This window comes from Dreissena polymorpha, chromosome 8 (assembly GCF_020536995.1).
Source record: "Dreissena polymorpha isolate Duluth1 chromosome 8, UMN_Dpol_1.0, whole genome shotgun sequence".
Lineage (NCBI taxonomy): Eukaryota > Metazoa > Mollusca > Bivalvia > Myida > Dreissenidae > Dreissena > Dreissena polymorpha.
In genome coordinates, this window is record NC_068362.1 from 97,163,349 (window position 1) to 97,180,409 (window position 17,061).

Genomic DNA, 17,061 nt, shown 5'->3' on the forward strand with positions numbered 1-17,061 from the left:
GATGGTTATGTATGGTATATAGAATAATAATAATAATAATAATAATAATAATTAATAATAATAATAATAATAATAATAATAATACAAGCTTTATTTACAGAAGGTAACACATAAAGAGAATGACACATTATACATATTATGCAGATGAATCAATACTTTTTTACAATGTGGCCTTCTTAAAATAACATACACTGATAGGTCTATAATAAGTAAAACATTCAAACAATATTTTCTTACACCAATACATAACACACATTTTGCCTTTTAGACAGACACACATGAAATATCATTGATTAGAAAAAACAACAACAACAACACATGACATATTATTGATTAGAAAATAGATGTGCTTTATATTGCCTTATATTATGTGGTTGTTGTGTATCTGTCTGGAGCGGAAGTGGAAGGGTTTGTCAGTTGCTCGCGTCCGTCAGTTAGTCGTAGAAGGCAGTGTCTTTACGTCACAGTTCCAAGAGTGCAGAGAGCGCCGCCCCGCACAAGCGCACCCACGGCGCACGGGCCCGACCCCGCCCGCACGCGCGCACGGCCCCGCCTCGAGCCTCCAACCGCCAAAGCCTCCCGAAACAAACGCACCCTCATCCACCCTGTCGCTGCACGCGACAACAGATCAGTCCAAGGCCGACCAAGGAGTCTCACAGAACCCCATCCGGAGTCATCATCTCCCATTCCCACCCGCCTGCCAACCATCCAGACCATGCATCAAGCTGGACTGTTTTATTTTTGCATTTATGTTATTATTTACTGTTATAAATTGATAAAATTCAGACAGTATGCCCATTATTTTAAAAATTCCTATACCGACAGCCAGCTGGGGGCGGGCCCGAGGGCCCAGGGCCTGGGTACGGGCCTGATATCAGTCATATAACGTCGGTCAGTTTAACAAAGCACGCTTTCCTGTGGAAGCTGGTTTACCAGTAATACATACACATACTTATAAGGTTATTTGTTTGATTCGGTGGAAAGCGAATTTTAATTCACGAGTGATCATATAAATCCAGCATATTTTCTTTTTTATTTCATGGTTACAAATTATTATTTAGGTATTTTTACTGAAATAGTGACATCGTAACGTTATAATAACGTCGTCATTTCACACTATAACGGTGAACATAATCGATAATTATCTTTGTTAATTTTCACTCTTTGAAACAGTGAGTTATTGATTTTTATTCACGGATATTTCTCTATAAACCACCGGAAAGCATACAATAAGTACCAGTAACTTAAGGTGGAGAATGGCCGTAAAAAGGACTCCACGAACAATTTACAACTTAAGTGGGTGATGATCAACCCGATAACCTCGGCTTTGTATGGTATCGCACTACTCACTGAGCTTGGCGTCCCGATAAAATGCATTCCTACGGTGGCATAGAGGTGACATTCACTTCTCTTTTTTTAAATTGCTCTCCTCTTTTTTCTATCTCGTGGCCACGAGTTAGCTATGTCGTGGCCACTAGAAAGAAAAAAAGACAAGTGCAAAACTAAATAAAAGCGGAGTGCAATTAAAAAGAGCGGTGCAGTAAATAAACAAAAGAGGAAAGAATTTTCGCTATCACGAGATCCCGAGTTAGTCAGCCAATCAAATTTTGCGTAACATGTGTAAATATTCTGTACGCATATATATATATATATATATATATATATATATATATATATATATATATATATATATATATATATATATATATATATATATATATATATATATATATATATATATATGGTCAAAGCAGGCAAGGCTGTGATATAACATAACATACTACTATTAGTACTACTATTAGTACTACTACTGCTGCTGTTGTTGTTGCTGTTGCTGCTGTTACTACTACTACTTCTCGATTGGTCATTGTCGGCTTGGGTACTATTTACATGTACCCCGGGTACTCTTAAGTACCCCTGGTACGGTAAATATACTAAAACGTACCCGGGAAATTTAACGCTAAATCGGTCGTTGTCGACTATTACTTTGAAATTAATTATATTCACATTTATGTCAATTTTCTGTAAAATGGCCTCTATATTATCGAAACTCATACTCACAAAGCATGTTGACACAATTTTTTTAAAGAGAAGTTTGTTTAAGATAATCGGTAGCGCGTTTTACGACATCGGATTTTAGGCGGGATTACGACTCGGGTACAGTCTAATATCGACCTGGTACGATTTAGTATATTTACCGTACCCGGGGTTCATGTAAGTATACTTAAGAGTACCCGGGGTACATGTAAGTAGTACCCGAGCCGACAATGACCAATCGAGCACTACTACTACTACTTAAATTTACAATTAAAAAAAAGAGAAGCACCGCTCTTTTTAAATTGTACGCCGCTTTTATTTATTTTTGCACTCCTCTTTTTTCTATCTCGTGGCCACGACATAGCTAACACGAGATAGAAAAAAGAGGAGAGCAATTTAAAAAAAGAGAAGTTAATGTCACCTCTATGCCACCGTACATTCCTGCCAGAACAAACTGGATGGCATTTGAATTAGAACTGTGACGGACGTACAGAGCGACGATAATAGCAATCCGTTTTCTTTTGCCATGCATACGACAACATGACATGAACATACTTTTGCATTCGGTTATTCCTGCTTCGAACACAGAACAGTGCGTTTCAAAATACGAATACAAAAGGCCAGGAATAGTGTTGCTATTTGGCTAACAAAGCCAATATGCGTGCAGACGGCTTGCTACTTGTTTTGTGTGTCTGTCGGCTAGGGATTCCTTAATTATTAAGAACCGCCAGGAGACAATGCTACACATTTTGGTATTCCCAGTAACGGTTCTCGTGTTGGACAGCTTCTAATTCGTGACTGAATTCAGTTGAGCACTTGTCCCATACGGTATCGCTATCCTTCGAACGGGTCGGATATTTAAAAGATATATCTGCTCTAAATTTGCTTTTTGTGAGTTTTTAAAGACGGTATATTTTCAGATAATCATTATTGTAATTGGAGCTGTATCGAATTGTGTGTTTTGTTTGTTAATAAGATATGTTTTTAAATCTGTGATGCGCGTTTGCGTCATTGTTTGGACACTACTTCAGAGATGTAAGTTAAATTTGATTTTTCAGATGCATGGATAGTCAGTGCCGTGGTTATGACATTGAGTGAATAATGTGCATAATGATAAGCTGTTGTTGTCTAATATATACGGGAAAATGAACCTCCTGACACATATTATGAGATAAATTCTTATCAACACTGTCTTGTATGGCTCGATTTGGTCATGGTCGGCTCGGGTACTACTTACAAGTACCCCGGTAATGTTAAGTATACTTAAATGTACCCCGGGTACGGGAAAATACTGATACGTACCCGGGAATTCTAACGCTAAATCGGTCGTTGTCAGCTATTTTTTTTAAATTAATTATGTTTATATTAATGTCAATATTCTGTAAAATGGCCTCTATAATTTCGAAACATCTACACAAAAAATAATGCTGTGGTAGGTTTTGTTCAAGGGAATTTTGTTGTGTATTCCTTAGCGCGTTTAACGTCATCGGATTTGGGGCGGGAATAAAAATCTGGTATAGTCTAAATTTGCCGGGTACTTGTTGGTTTATTTTTCGTACAGGGAAATATTTAAGTATACTTAAGAGTACCCGGGGTACATAAAGTAGTACCCGAGCCAACGCATTGGAACGTTCATTGCAAATCATTGGGACATTTAAACCGGCTTAATGACGGTTCACGCTCAGAATTGATAACAAACACGCAAATGTAAATAATGAAAAATAATATCAAAACATTGTTATTAAAATTAAAAAGCAATCAAAGGGAAGTTAAATTCGTTAATTAAGATTAAATCGCCTTAGTGTTTACAATGCACCAGAGCAACATAATAACAACTTTCTACGGCATGCTGAAATTAAATAAATTACTTATTTTTTCTTGTTAACAAGATTTGAGAAACTCGTGTCATATACAACAAACTGAATTTGAAATTAGCAAATCATTTTGAACCTATACAGTTACTTATCTTGTGATATTCCTGGATGGGAACATCACTGTATAGTGCAAACTGAAACAACAACAACAATTTCCACTTACATCTGTTTGTCTATTGACACTGTCACAGTTTTGTACATTTAAGGGACTTTCCACAGGTCTGCGTTTTTCTTCTTATATCATTTAACAAATTTACTTACAAAACTATAATATTTGAAATATTTTGATATCATAAAGATATGATAAAACTATGCCTGCCGTGTGGATTGAACCCGGAACTCTAGAAGCAAAAGCTGTCTTGCTACCATTAAATCACATAGTGCTCTAGAATTATAGTTACAACACTGGGCAATACAAGTTATTGCTAACTTATTGATAAAAAGCTTTACTTATATTTGCTTAATATTTTTACGATTTTGACTCATTATTATTAACAAACGAACATATATTTGTTACATTTGTTAACAGAAACTCTCTCTCTCGGCTAGCATACACCAGCATGTCACATATGCGTACATCAAAATTAATATGAAGTAAAATTGAACGTTCCATTCTTATACGCTTATACGCTACTATTTATTAAAAGTTGCCATGTTTTATTTCACAGTTTCCTTAACAATCATAAACGAGAGACTGGCGTTTTTAACGACTACCTGATAACAATTCTACAGAGATTAGGTCTCAAAGGACGTGTCGATTCCCAAAGACACCGCGATATAAACTATCAAAGTGCCGACGTGTGAATGTAATCGTGGCAACCAACGACATTAAATTAATTTAATTGTCTTCGAATTGTTGTTTTTACAATACCATGTTGTTTCTTATATTTGTTTAATCCGGTCACGTTTGTTTAACTTTCCTGAATCGATTTTTACATTTTCATTCAGCCTAAATGCCGGTAAATATTTTTTTTGAAAATACACGTAGGCATTCTTTTGCCGCAATCATACACATGTACTAGCAATTAACTAAAAACTATGTTGAAAGAATGAACAAGATAAGTATTGATGCAAACCGTCAAAGGGCGTCGGGAATTTCAGGTTAAAAGGCACTCAATGAAGTTACATGGGACGATTTTTTTCTACTGTAAATATTAATATATTGGCCGATTATTTTAAACAAAATAGAAAAAGATACTGGTATAACCAATATTTATAATTTTGTGTTATAACTCCCAAATAACCATTATTTATGATGTTGTGTTATAACCCCCAAATAACCATTATCTATGATTTTGTGTTGTAACCCCCAAATATTTCATAGTTCATTTTTTTTACATTGGTTTCCTTTTTACTGGCATCCGTGTGCAGTTTCATTAATGGAACAGAACTGTGCAGGTTTTAAAAAATCTGCTTCATCTTGTAAGCGTAATTTCATATTTTTCTCAACTTCAAGGGGAGATGATTATGAACTTATTCTTACGTTGCTCATTTACGATAGGGGTTGAGTACTCAGTGATATGAAAACACTGTAAAAGTATGGAAAAAAAATTGAATGAAAACTGTAAATTGCATAAAGAAGCTGCATTTCACAATACTTCGAAATTCAGTAAAAGATCATAGTAGATTTGTTGCTCCGATATTCATCGTTTTCAATAGGGTTCGAGTTATACTGATATAAAAACACTTAACAAGTTTGGAAAGATTTAGACGAAAGTTGTGAAATCTTTTAAACAAGTGGAAATTGTTTATTTTGTCAAATTTAATAGAAAAAAATTCTGGACTTATTGTCCCGATGTTTCTCATTTTAAATGAGGTAAAAATGCTCAATGATATGAAGACACTGTAAGTTTGGAAAGAATCTGATGAAAAATGTTGACATAATCACCTAACCAAGCAGTTTTTCACTTTTATTTTTAAATTCAAAGAGACATTATTCTGGACTTATGGTCCGATATTGCTCATATAGAGTTTGGGTTGGGTCCTCATTGATAAAAAAAACCTGTGCAAGTTTGGGAACAATCGGATGAAAATTTTGGACTTCGAACAACGATTTCAAAATTTCTCAAATTCTAAGGAAGATAACTATGGACGTAATGGTCGGATAATGCTAAAGGGCCCATACCACCTGGATAGTATTACGTGTTCGTGCTCTATATGTGGTTCTTAAAAAAAATCCGAGGAGTGCTTGACTCTAGGGAAACGGGTTGCTGGGACACAGCTCCTCCTTGATAAGCGGCTGCTTCCTTTATCGCAACTCTTTGTTACAATCAATAATACGTGTCGCGCTTCGCGCTATATATGTGGTAGGATAGTACTTAGGGCCTATGATAGACAACCATTAAATACATGGATAATAGATGTGTTGTTTGCATTTATTTGTTAATATAAAAACACGTGTTTTTTTATAAGATATTTAAGTGATGTAAGAAATTTTAATTAACGTTGTCACCACGCGGCATCCAATTATTTAAATAAAATGTCCAATTGTAATAAAATGGATTTTAAAATGTCTACATGAAATAAAGCTTAGTTATATTTATTAACCTTTCTGAAAAAATTGTCAGCCGCCGAACTGTTCAGTTAATGCCGGAACCCGGGATTGAACCGGGGGCCTTTAGCTGATTGTTGCGTTAACAACTTCAGTCAAACGCTCTCCCAACTGAGCTATTTCGGCTGAAATGTACTGCTATTTGGTGAAGTTGTGTATAGGGATCGTTATTTTATGTCTATTAAATTAATAGACATAAAATAACGATCGCTATACACAACGTAGTGGTACGAAAACGTACAATGTATTAGTTTATTAATAGTATTAATAAACTAATACATTGTACGTTTTCGTACCACTACGCCTTCCAATAAACTTGCTTGCGCGATAGGTCGTCAAATATCGTACTACATTGATTCTCCACTAACTAAGCAAATTAGAAAAACCAAAAAATAAATATATTTTGATTATATTTTGTTTTTATAAAAAAAAAACAGAAAGTTTCGCGTATTTGCCCAGTCCCTGTGATATTTCCCCTGTGATCAGTTGTGGATCAGTTATTAATTATAACAATTAGCTTTGCATTATTGGCAATTAATGTTGTAATAAATGTAATAGGCACAAATGCAGTACTTATTTACACTTTTACACACAAAAATCACCACTATGCAAGATATTCTTAAAACAAAACTATATACTTTGATCCGTAAAATAACTTCTCCTCCCATAAGCGAAAAAAAAATGCATTACATTCTAGTCGCCGCTCTCCGGAGCGAAGCCAATAAATCAACACTGATAATGGTCACCCTGGACAACTGTCACCCATTTCCGTGAGGCCGAATATTATTAGGCATTTTTACATGGTAAGTAAATACATGTTGTCAACAATATTTTTCATTGCCAACCATTTACTCTTCTGACGTAAGACGGTCCCATATGAATAGCATTGCACCCAACATCGCTTATCGTGAGTAATAAGTTCGGTGATAGTTTTCAAAATCGTTCGTGGAAACCGACTTGAAGATCGTCAGCATGAGGCGTATGCATTCGCGATTGTTTTTGTATAACTATGATTGCTATTACCAAATGTGTACTTTGAATATGCTATTTTGGTTGAAGATTGCACAGAAACAAATAGTTTAATTATAAAATATTGCTTTGATATTGAAATATGGCATTTTCACATTCGATTAAAGGTGACGTGTTAGGTGGGGTATTTGTGGTGACGTGTTCAAAGTGAAGGATTTCTATTAACCAAATGCGATTTTAAGCCCTCTCCGTCCCTTTTTGAACTGGATATAATTAGTTTTGCATTTATTTTTGTTTTTCACGTTTTAAATAATCATTGTACGAATGCATTCAAATTCATACACACTATATCTCATGTACATTTAATCACGTATTCATTTTGTTTATTATATTTCTGTATGCATCAGTAATGATCAACAAATACTGAAAGACAGATATTGACCAGGCTGGGCTGTAGCTTCGCTGACCGCATATGGCATAAGACATAATTATTTTGTTATTTGGCTGTGCAGCCAGACTTAATATAGTTATTGCGTTAATTGAACCATTAAGTGAAATTTGTCATTTCATGTAAAACACTACTTTATACGTCAACACAGTAAATCGGGTCAGATTATAAATGTAGACTCATTTAGCTTTTTAGGCTGTTTTCTTGCAAGTGAGAAAAGACGGAGTTTTATTGTTGGTATACAGCATTCTCTAATCATTTTTTACAAAGATTGTTCTGACAGAAAAAAACTGCAATTCTGTTTCAAAACAATATTGGAAGTGTCCAAACCATAGTACATTGATTATATCATGGAAACGAAGGGTTGAAAAGAGCCCTAGATCGCGTTTTTAATCGATACATGTATTGACAGTGTTCTATTCAATCGAACAACTATCCTTTAGAATAAATTATAAGTGCTCAATTTTACGATTTTTAGCCGGTTTTAACGAATGACCCACAATTCTCAAAATCTATCACATAATGTATCAACAGCCCTTGGTGGATAAAAGCTATTTCATATGAGAACGTCCTACGCCATAAGATTGAACGATCCACTTATATAAATCAAGGTTTTGAATATTTACTTACCAAAGCCGTCGATTGTGCTGCTGGAACGTCTCACAATATGAGTCGCGTTCTGAGAAAACTGGGTTTAATGCGCTGTTATGATTTTTTTTGTTTTAGAGAAAGTCTGTGCGGACTGCACAGGCTAATCTGGGACGACACTTTACGCACATGCATTATGCCCAGTTTTCCCAGAACGCGACACATATGCTGCGAGGATGTGTACTAGCCCTCGCGCTGATTTGTGACGGTTGAACACGGCAATAGTATTGGCTGTGGATTTGTGTTTTGGAGGTTTTTATTGTACAACATATTTTTTCATAATACACAATCATTATTACTTGAACTCGCATATCATGCATACTTGCTTTTTATAAATACATACAGCTCATGCATGGAGAGAACTCAATAATTTAGTTTTTGCGAGTCTTATGGGCTATACAGTCATCCAACCAACACTCATGCTTAAAGTAAATAATACAAAAATGAAAGCTTATTCCATAAATTCTTTATGCAATGAGTATCTCTATTTAACCACTCGCATTGCGAGAAATTGGTCGCTATTTCAATGTTGTAGTTTAATGTCATTGATAAAAAAGGTTTTTAAAAAATAAACCGGAAACTTACTTATTGTCCGCGCATATCATAGGCCATCATGGATACATTTACACATAGAATTACGTGACGTTAAGTCACATGCTGGTTACAGGTCCATATGTTAAAGGTTAAGGTCGAACTTTTCGGTCAAATAAGAAAAACTTTGCCAAAACCGGTGTGGATTTTACGCAAAGTTATAAGCTTACTGAGGCGCACATACAGTCACCTGTTTCACCTTTCACGGTCAAATATAGGATGTTAATTATTTGAGACTGTGTCCAATCTTCACCTCAAAAGGCTTTTTTGGCGGGCCATATTTCCCCAATTACACTTTTATTTTCGTGTAAACTATTTATATAAAAAATTTACGTTCCTGTACAAACAATTTGCGCGTTCTTGAAAAATCTTACTGAATGCAACATGAATGTTTCAATACACGGACATATAATAATTAATACAGTGTATTCTGTTAATGTCTAAATACGTTGACAATAACACATGCATTTAACTGTTTATTTAAACAACACTTGTCAAGAAATGTCTAAATTCCTGAGAACACTTTTCTAATCACTTGAGATAATACACGAGACTTCGATAATCGCTAATGTGTTAATACATTAACTCTCTTGTGTCGGTTTTGATTGTTATTTGACTGGTCGTTGGTTAACCAATAATTCCTTTGTTTGGCCTAATCACGTCATTCAGATAGGGGCTAATTCGTAGTAAAAAGTGTTATTATTGTCTTAGCGCGTTTGCACCTTACCATTATGTTTCGCTGACAACAATGGCTAATCTGTCAACAGGTTTTAATTGAGCACAAATGTTACTCAACCTGATAATTGTCGGATAATGGAGTTAACAATGATTTAGCTGGACGGTGCGCTACCAACATGTTTGATCGGGTAAATTACCCAAGCCCGCTCACAATTGGTCACAATGGATGGCGAGTAAATAGTGTTTGTGACACCCATTAGGACAAGCTGTTCACTAGAAAAAACATCGTATATTTGTCCTGGGACTACAGTTTCGAGCATCACTTGCAGAGCGCACGCTGAAGAGAGAGACAGAAAAATACAAAAAAGACAGAGAATAAATAAAACTAATTTTACATTTTAATGTAACTGATTTTTGTTTCATATTTTTATCTGGGAATTATTTGTTGCCTATCGCGTGGACTGTGTTATGTTACTGTGTCTTGTGTTTTTGATACGACTTAGAATCTGACCAACGGAGCGCGGATAGTTGGGTTATTATTTTGTGTGAATCTGAATCTTGAAGTATGCTACTGGAGCCGAGGAAGGCGCCCAAGCGGCAGAGCTTCTCCATCGAGAGCCTGGCAGTCAGCAGTCACGTGGAGCATGCAATCGAGGCAGTGTCGCCGCCTTGCGGCAGCTTCCCGTCAAGGTCGTCTGCCAACCACATGTCGTCTGCAGCAGACCACAACTTGAATATCTCGCAAGAGCAACGATGGCTCGAGTTTCAGGAATTCTACAACGCACGGGGTCTCAGTCTGCGAATCGACGAAGGTAACGTTTCCGTCTGCGACTTCACGTCCAGCGGAACTATCCCTGAAGTGTCGACGTCGACCCCCAAAATGCCGTCACCGAAACGCCGACGGCTGCATTCAACGTCAACCCCGCCGTCGTCTTCCGACGACTCTGCTGCCGATGACAAAAATGCCACTGATGACAGCAGTCTTACGGGATTCCCAGATGAGGAAAAGTGCAGCCCTATATCGACGTCCGCTAGCTCCGCATTTTCAGGTATTTACAAGAAAATATGTCACCACGTTTTTGCAATTAATTGAAACTGACACATCCACTATGTAATAAGGTTTTATGGCTGAAATGCATGATTATGATGTTACTCTGAATTATGTATACTGACTCAATTCATGTCGTAAGTCGTATTATACTGTATAATGCCGGTTAAAAGTATTAAACGTCCATATACTAAAATTTATATTTTTATTACCCAAACAATACATAATAATGTAATATTCTATTTAATTCCAGACAATGAAAGCACGTGCAGCGATTCGAGCGCGCGCCGAAAGAAGGTACGCACAGCGTTCACTGGAGACCAGTTGAAGGAGCTTGAGAGACGCTACAAGACTCAGAAATATCTGACCGCCAGCGACCGCACGCATCTCGCCAACACACTAAAACTGAAGGAGCAACAGGTAGGGCATTATGTCGCTTAATTAGACGGGAACCAGATGGTACATGTGACCCTCAGAAATATCATTTTGGCTAGATATGGTTATTTAGTTGATTGTAAACAAATATTGAAAAAAGTAATTTCGTAATGATTTGAGGTGATTTTTTTCAACATGTTGAAACCATAATACTGATCAAACTAAAAATCAGAACACATGTCAATAAGAAATAAAATTATGTACCAATACGCAAACTTTATCAAATGAAACAGGGTTTGAATATTTTTATGGTAGGTTTTGTAACCGGAATAGTAATAATTTTAATGACTTGGCTGTCAACCAAGTGTCGCGAAATTGTCAAATATGTGTTCTAAATGTCGCTAACTTTTGGCTAAAAACTATGGTCTATATTGTTCAACCTTGCATCTGCTGCAGCATCTGCTGCAGCGACTGTGACACGTTCTAACAATAATTTCAATAATGGTCTAAGTATACTTAATATGTCAATAAAATCGTCTACGCTAATGGAGCTTATAAGTCTGTGTAATTTGTATGGGTACACAATTCATTGGTTACGTGTGGATTATTGGCTGACATGACCTTTTGTACAATAATCGGTTGTATGACTTGCAGGTGAAGACCTGGTACCAAAACCGCCGCATGAAGGAGAAGCGACAGCAGCGCGAGGACGAGGAGTCGCGAGCGTTCTGTCTCCCGACAGGAGGCGTCGACATTAGCCAACTCACAGCCCTCGGCATCCGACCACCGCCTTTCCACCTGGCGTCTCCATCAGCAGCGACGGCTGGAAATGGCGCCCAAAGCAGCCAGTTGTCACCTCTTGATCGCGATTGGCGACTTCTTTCAGACGATATACCACCGGCGTTCACTGGTAGACTTCCTTCGCCCGTCGACGTCTCTCTACAGCGAGGCTCCGTGGTGGATACGGCCAAGATCCCTTCACCGTATCTGAACAATCACGCCACGTACGCGCTAGGAGTGGAGCGTCAGTTCCCGAACGGACACGCCACGCCGAAGGATCTTTTCAAGGTTTCCGCGTATGAGGCGAGTCCCCAGCTCTTCTCTCGACCGTACAACTTTCAGCGTCCCATCCCTCTCTACCCCGGCGTTACAAACATTGGTACGTCGATGACGTCACCTATGTCGTCATTCGCGTATACGGGTCAAAGAAGCTAGTGTGTGTGTTCTCGTGAGTTATATTTAAGTATTTATAAATGTGCCTGTGTGTAATATAAATAAAAAATGTGCTGTAATTTTGGATATTGCGAACATGTGTGGACGGCGAAGACGGTGTACTGGGGCAAAGCGGCGCTTTTATAAACGTTAACACGCTGTATCGTGGATGAGACGAATCTTCGAGCGACGAACTGTCGATGTGATGAAATCATCATTGTTGTTATTTTTAAGTCTTTAAATTTTATTGTTTTAGTGTAAATATACATTATTTTCTATAACAATAATAAAGAATTTGTCTGTGCTTTCTTTTGTTTTTTTGACCTCATCTCAATTTGTATGCTTTTTTTGTACAGATAATCTAATATATTGCCTGTAATATTTATTTGTGATATGTTTATTACTAATGCTAATAAGTTATAAAACAACATGAAAATAAAAAAAAAAGAAAAGTGTTTGTGTTTTTTTTTCACGCACCAGTGAGTGCATTTGGTGATAAAACATTAGTCACACAGTCGCTATTCATACTGATTTCTTCAATAGTTGATGATAATTTTCAAACATTTTATTTTACAATTGTATTTTACCAGAAATCTGTCCTGTTACGCCTATCTGGTGAATCATGCGTCGTTACAACCGGATTAATGGCATAAAACGTCGCAGACGAATGCCTTAATGCAATTGACCATTGCATTTGCGTTGTTGGGTAAATATTCTAAATAAGTATACCGGTAATAAGAAATTGTTTCGGCCGTCAGATTGGAGAGATATACAAGAAGAAAAATGTATACTGGGGATAATCGGAGAAAACGTTCTCCTTAGCCTAATTTCACTTCGAAGGTCGTGGACAAATTCGCATGGACAACCTAACGACACACCTCCTCATTGTTGTGTTAGGGTTCATATTTCAATTGGCCGAAAAATGCGTCTCAGTTATCGGATTCATACACACTTTCGTCCCACATTCCATTATGCCATTTCTGTTACTGTTGCAGTCATAAATAACGCTCGATTGGTCATTGTAGGATTGGGTACTACTTAAATGTACTCCGGCTACGAAAATTACGACATCTGGCGGGATAACAAAACTACCAGAGGAAATTTTAAGTATTCTGTATTGAAGCTTGTCGTTAAATGCTTTATATTGATACATTAAAACATTGGACCAAAAGATATCCAGTAAAAAAAAATCAAGAAAACAATTTAAAAAAGGAAAAAAAGTAACCAGAAACTGGGCTCGAACCACTGACCCCTGGAGTCCTGGAGTAAAAGTCTCCCGCTTAGACCACTCGAACATCAGTGCTCATGTTATCACCGGATGAATTCTTTAAGCAATCCTCATAGTTTTCCAAAATATAACTACAACAACAGAACTTTTCAATTATTCATCGTTTCGCGTTGCAACGCTTTATACTTTTCAGGTTTTCAAATCGTCAACAGATGCATATAATGGATATTTTAGAGCTTGATAAATGTTCAGTTTTACTATTTCCTCACAAATATCATAACTAAAATGAAAATTTGCGTATCTGAAACAACTTTGTTAATTTTGCCAATTTACCAAAACGTAAAAAGGCCCCTTTAAAAGTACCCATGGTACATTTAAGTAGTAACCGAGCCGACAATGACAAATCGAGCATAAATAAATGTTCCACTTCTTTTATGCGTTTATACTTCGAACAGGCTCCTCGCTCTTTATTTACTTCTCCATTGTGAATTGACACCTTGTTTTATATGTATAAGCACCAACTGATATGTATATATGTAATGGTTACTTGTTTGACGATAATTTTGCATATTTTCAATTAATAACACTGTCTGACTTAAATTTTCAATCGAAAAGTATTGTGAGAAGATTTTTCATGTGCGATAGAAAAATGCGTGTTATTGAAGTACATGTTTTAACATACCATATATTTAGACCTATGCAATTTAGTTTGAACAGGTAATTGATTTCAATCTTTAAGAACAAACACATGTTAAATACATTATATGCCACATTTAATAGTATCAATTAATGATTAATTATGTAGTATCAATTACATCAAAATCCAAATATAAATTGATACTTTTTACATTTACGTACACAAAAGTGCACGACGTTTAATATACGTGTACATACATAACATAATCATATGTAATGGATATTTTTTTTAAAGTCCTTTATTGGGAAAATACCTGCAAACTAAACTATATTTACACACACACACTATGTATTAATGTTCAAAGTCAACAAACATCAGTTAAAAAATTGTATAGTTAAATATGAAACGCACAAAATAGCCAACCATTTCATGAGTTGGATAAGCGACTAACAACAGAAAACAGCATCACCAACAAATACAGCGTTTGTTCTAAATTTGTTATTTAGAACACGGTGGTTAGCGTGTGGCTACGATGTTTCTTAGTGAACACATCATTTTAAATGATAAATAATCAAATTATAACGAAAAATCAAAATGAATTTTTCACTATCAAATATAGATCTATAAATATTTGATAGTGATTTTTTTCAGAAACGTCGATTTTTCGTTATAATTTGATTATTTATCATTCAAAATGATGTTCTCACTAATTAATATTATAGCCACATGCCAACCACCTGTACGGAATCAGGATAGGGCCAAGTTGAGTGTCGCGTCGCGTGTCGACCTTCGAGGTCGACACACGACATTCAAGCGACATTCTCTCGACGCTAAATACGACGCGAAAAAATCATGCGACAATCAATATTTGAGTGTAGCATATCGCGCTGGGTTTTAGAAAAAAAAATCGCAGAAAATCTTTACTGTCGACTGAATTGTCGCGCGTCGTATTGAGCGTCGAGAGAATATCGCTTGAATGTCGCGAAAATGTCGACCTTCGAGCGCGACACTCGACATTCTCTCGAAGCACGATACGACGCGCGACATTCAATATGATATATCGCGCGAATGTCGCCTGTCGACCTAAAAATCACACGACATTCTCTCGACGCACGACATTCTCTCGACGCTCAATACGATATATCGAGCCAATATCGCGCAATTGTCTCTTGTCGACCTAAAAACCCATAGGTCGACACGCGACAGTCTCTCGACGCTCAATACGACGCGCGACAATCATGCGACAATCAATATTTGAGTGTCGCATATCGCGCTGGGTTTAGAAAAAAAAATCGCAGAAAATCTTGACTGTCGACTGATTTGTCGCGCGTCGTATTGAGCGTCGAGAGAATGTCGCTTGAATGTCGCGAGAATGTCGTGTGCCGACCTTCGAGCGCGACACTCGACATTCTCTTGACATTCTCTCGACGCACGATACGACGCGCGACATTCAATATGATATACCGCGAGAATGTCGCCTGTCGACCTAAAAATCACTAGGTCGACACACGACATTCTCTCGACGCACGACATTCTCTCGACGCTCAATACGATATATCGAGCCAATATCGCGCAATTGTCGCTTGTCGACCTTAAAACCCCTAGATCGACACACAACACCCTCTCGACGCTCAATACGATATACCGGTGTAGGAGTATTTTTTTCATCTGCAAGCAAGGTGTTATAGTAACTTTTTCAGCTTAAATAAAAATAGCGGCATCTAGTAGCAGCAATAACAGCAGCAGCAGCAGCAACAGAAGCAGCAGCAGTAGCAGCAGTAGCAGCAGCAGCAGCAGTAGCAGCAGCAGCAGCAGCAGTAGCAGCAGCTGCAGCAGTAGTAACAGGAGCAGCAGTAGTAACAGTATTAGAAGTTGTTGTAGTAGTAGCAGCAGCAGCAGTAGCAGCAGCAGCAGTAGCAGCAGCAGCAGCTGTTGCAGCAGTAGCAGCTGTTGCAACAGTAGCAGCTGTTGCAGCAGTAGCAGCAGCAGTAGCAGCAGTAGTAGCAGTAGTTGTAGTAGTAGTAGTAGTAGTAGTAGTAGTAGTAGTAGTAGTAGTAGTAGTAATAGTAGTGGTTGTTGTAGTAGTAGTAGTAGTCGTAGTAGTAGTAGTAGTTGTTGTAGTAGTAGTAGTAATAGAAGTAGTAGCGGTAGTGGTAGTGAGACTGGTAGTAGTGGTTGTGGTAGTGGGACTGGTGGTAGTGGTAGTAGTTGTTGTAGTAGTAGCAGAATCAGGAGTAGTAATAGTAGCAGTAGCAGTGTAGTAGCAGTAACAGCACCACCAGCAGTAGCGGTAGTAGTTGTTGTTGTAGTAGTAGTAGTAGCTGCAGTAGAAGCAGTAGCAGCAGCAGCAGTAGCAGTATCATCAGTAGCGGCAGTAGCAGCAGCAGTAGCATTATTATTAGTATTAGTAGTAGCTGCAGTAGAAGCAGAAGCAGCAGTAGCAGCAGCAGTCGCAGCAGTCGCAGCAGTAGCAGCAGTAACAGCAGTAGCAGTAGTAGCAGCAGTAGCAGGAGTAGCTGCAGTAGCAGTAGTAGCAGTAGTAGCAGCAGTAGTAGGAGTAGCAGTAGTAGTAGTAGTAGTAGTAGTAGTAGCAGCAGTAGCTGCAGTAGCAAATAACTGCATAAACATTGCATGCTATGCATTTTCCAGATTTTTCTTCAAGATTCAATAACATGAACTGGAATTGTTATCTCTTTTAGGTATTATCTGCCTATGGCAATTTTGAGTGCGAGCTGCACATCATAATTATGATATTGGTTCTTATT

The 17,061-nt window shown here is 37.4% G+C and overlaps 1 protein-coding gene across 1 annotated transcript; it reads left to right on the plus strand.

Annotated features, from left to right (window-relative positions):
- The first annotated feature begins 9,870 nt into the window (after positions 1–9,870).
- On the plus strand, positions 9,871–12,735 carry LOC127841052 (homeobox protein lin-39-like). Its single transcript, XM_052369570.1, has 3 exons — positions 9,871–10,845; positions 11,098–11,264; positions 11,874–12,735. The coding sequence occupies exons 1-3, from the start codon at positions 10,362–10,364 to the stop codon at positions 12,432–12,434; spliced, it is 1,212 nt and encodes a 403-aa protein (XP_052225530.1). The 5' UTR covers positions 9,871–10,361; the 3' UTR covers positions 12,435–12,735.
- Positions 12,736–17,061: the final 4,326 nt, after the last annotated feature.

Excerpts from the sequence above, each read along its gene's own strand:
- LOC127841052 (XM_052369570.1), top strand. The coding sequence starts at position 10,362 with ATGCTACTGGAGCCGAGGAAGGCGCCCAAGCGGCAGAGCTTCTCCATC. Across the intron at positions 10,846-11,097 it reads CGCTAGCTCCGCATTTTCAG|ACAATGAAAGCACGTGCAGC; the intron begins GTATTTACAAGA and ends ATTTAATTCCAG. Across the intron at positions 11,265-11,873 it reads TAAAACTGAAGGAGCAACAG|GTGAAGACCTGGTACCAAAA; the intron begins GTAGGGCATTAT and ends TATGACTTGCAG.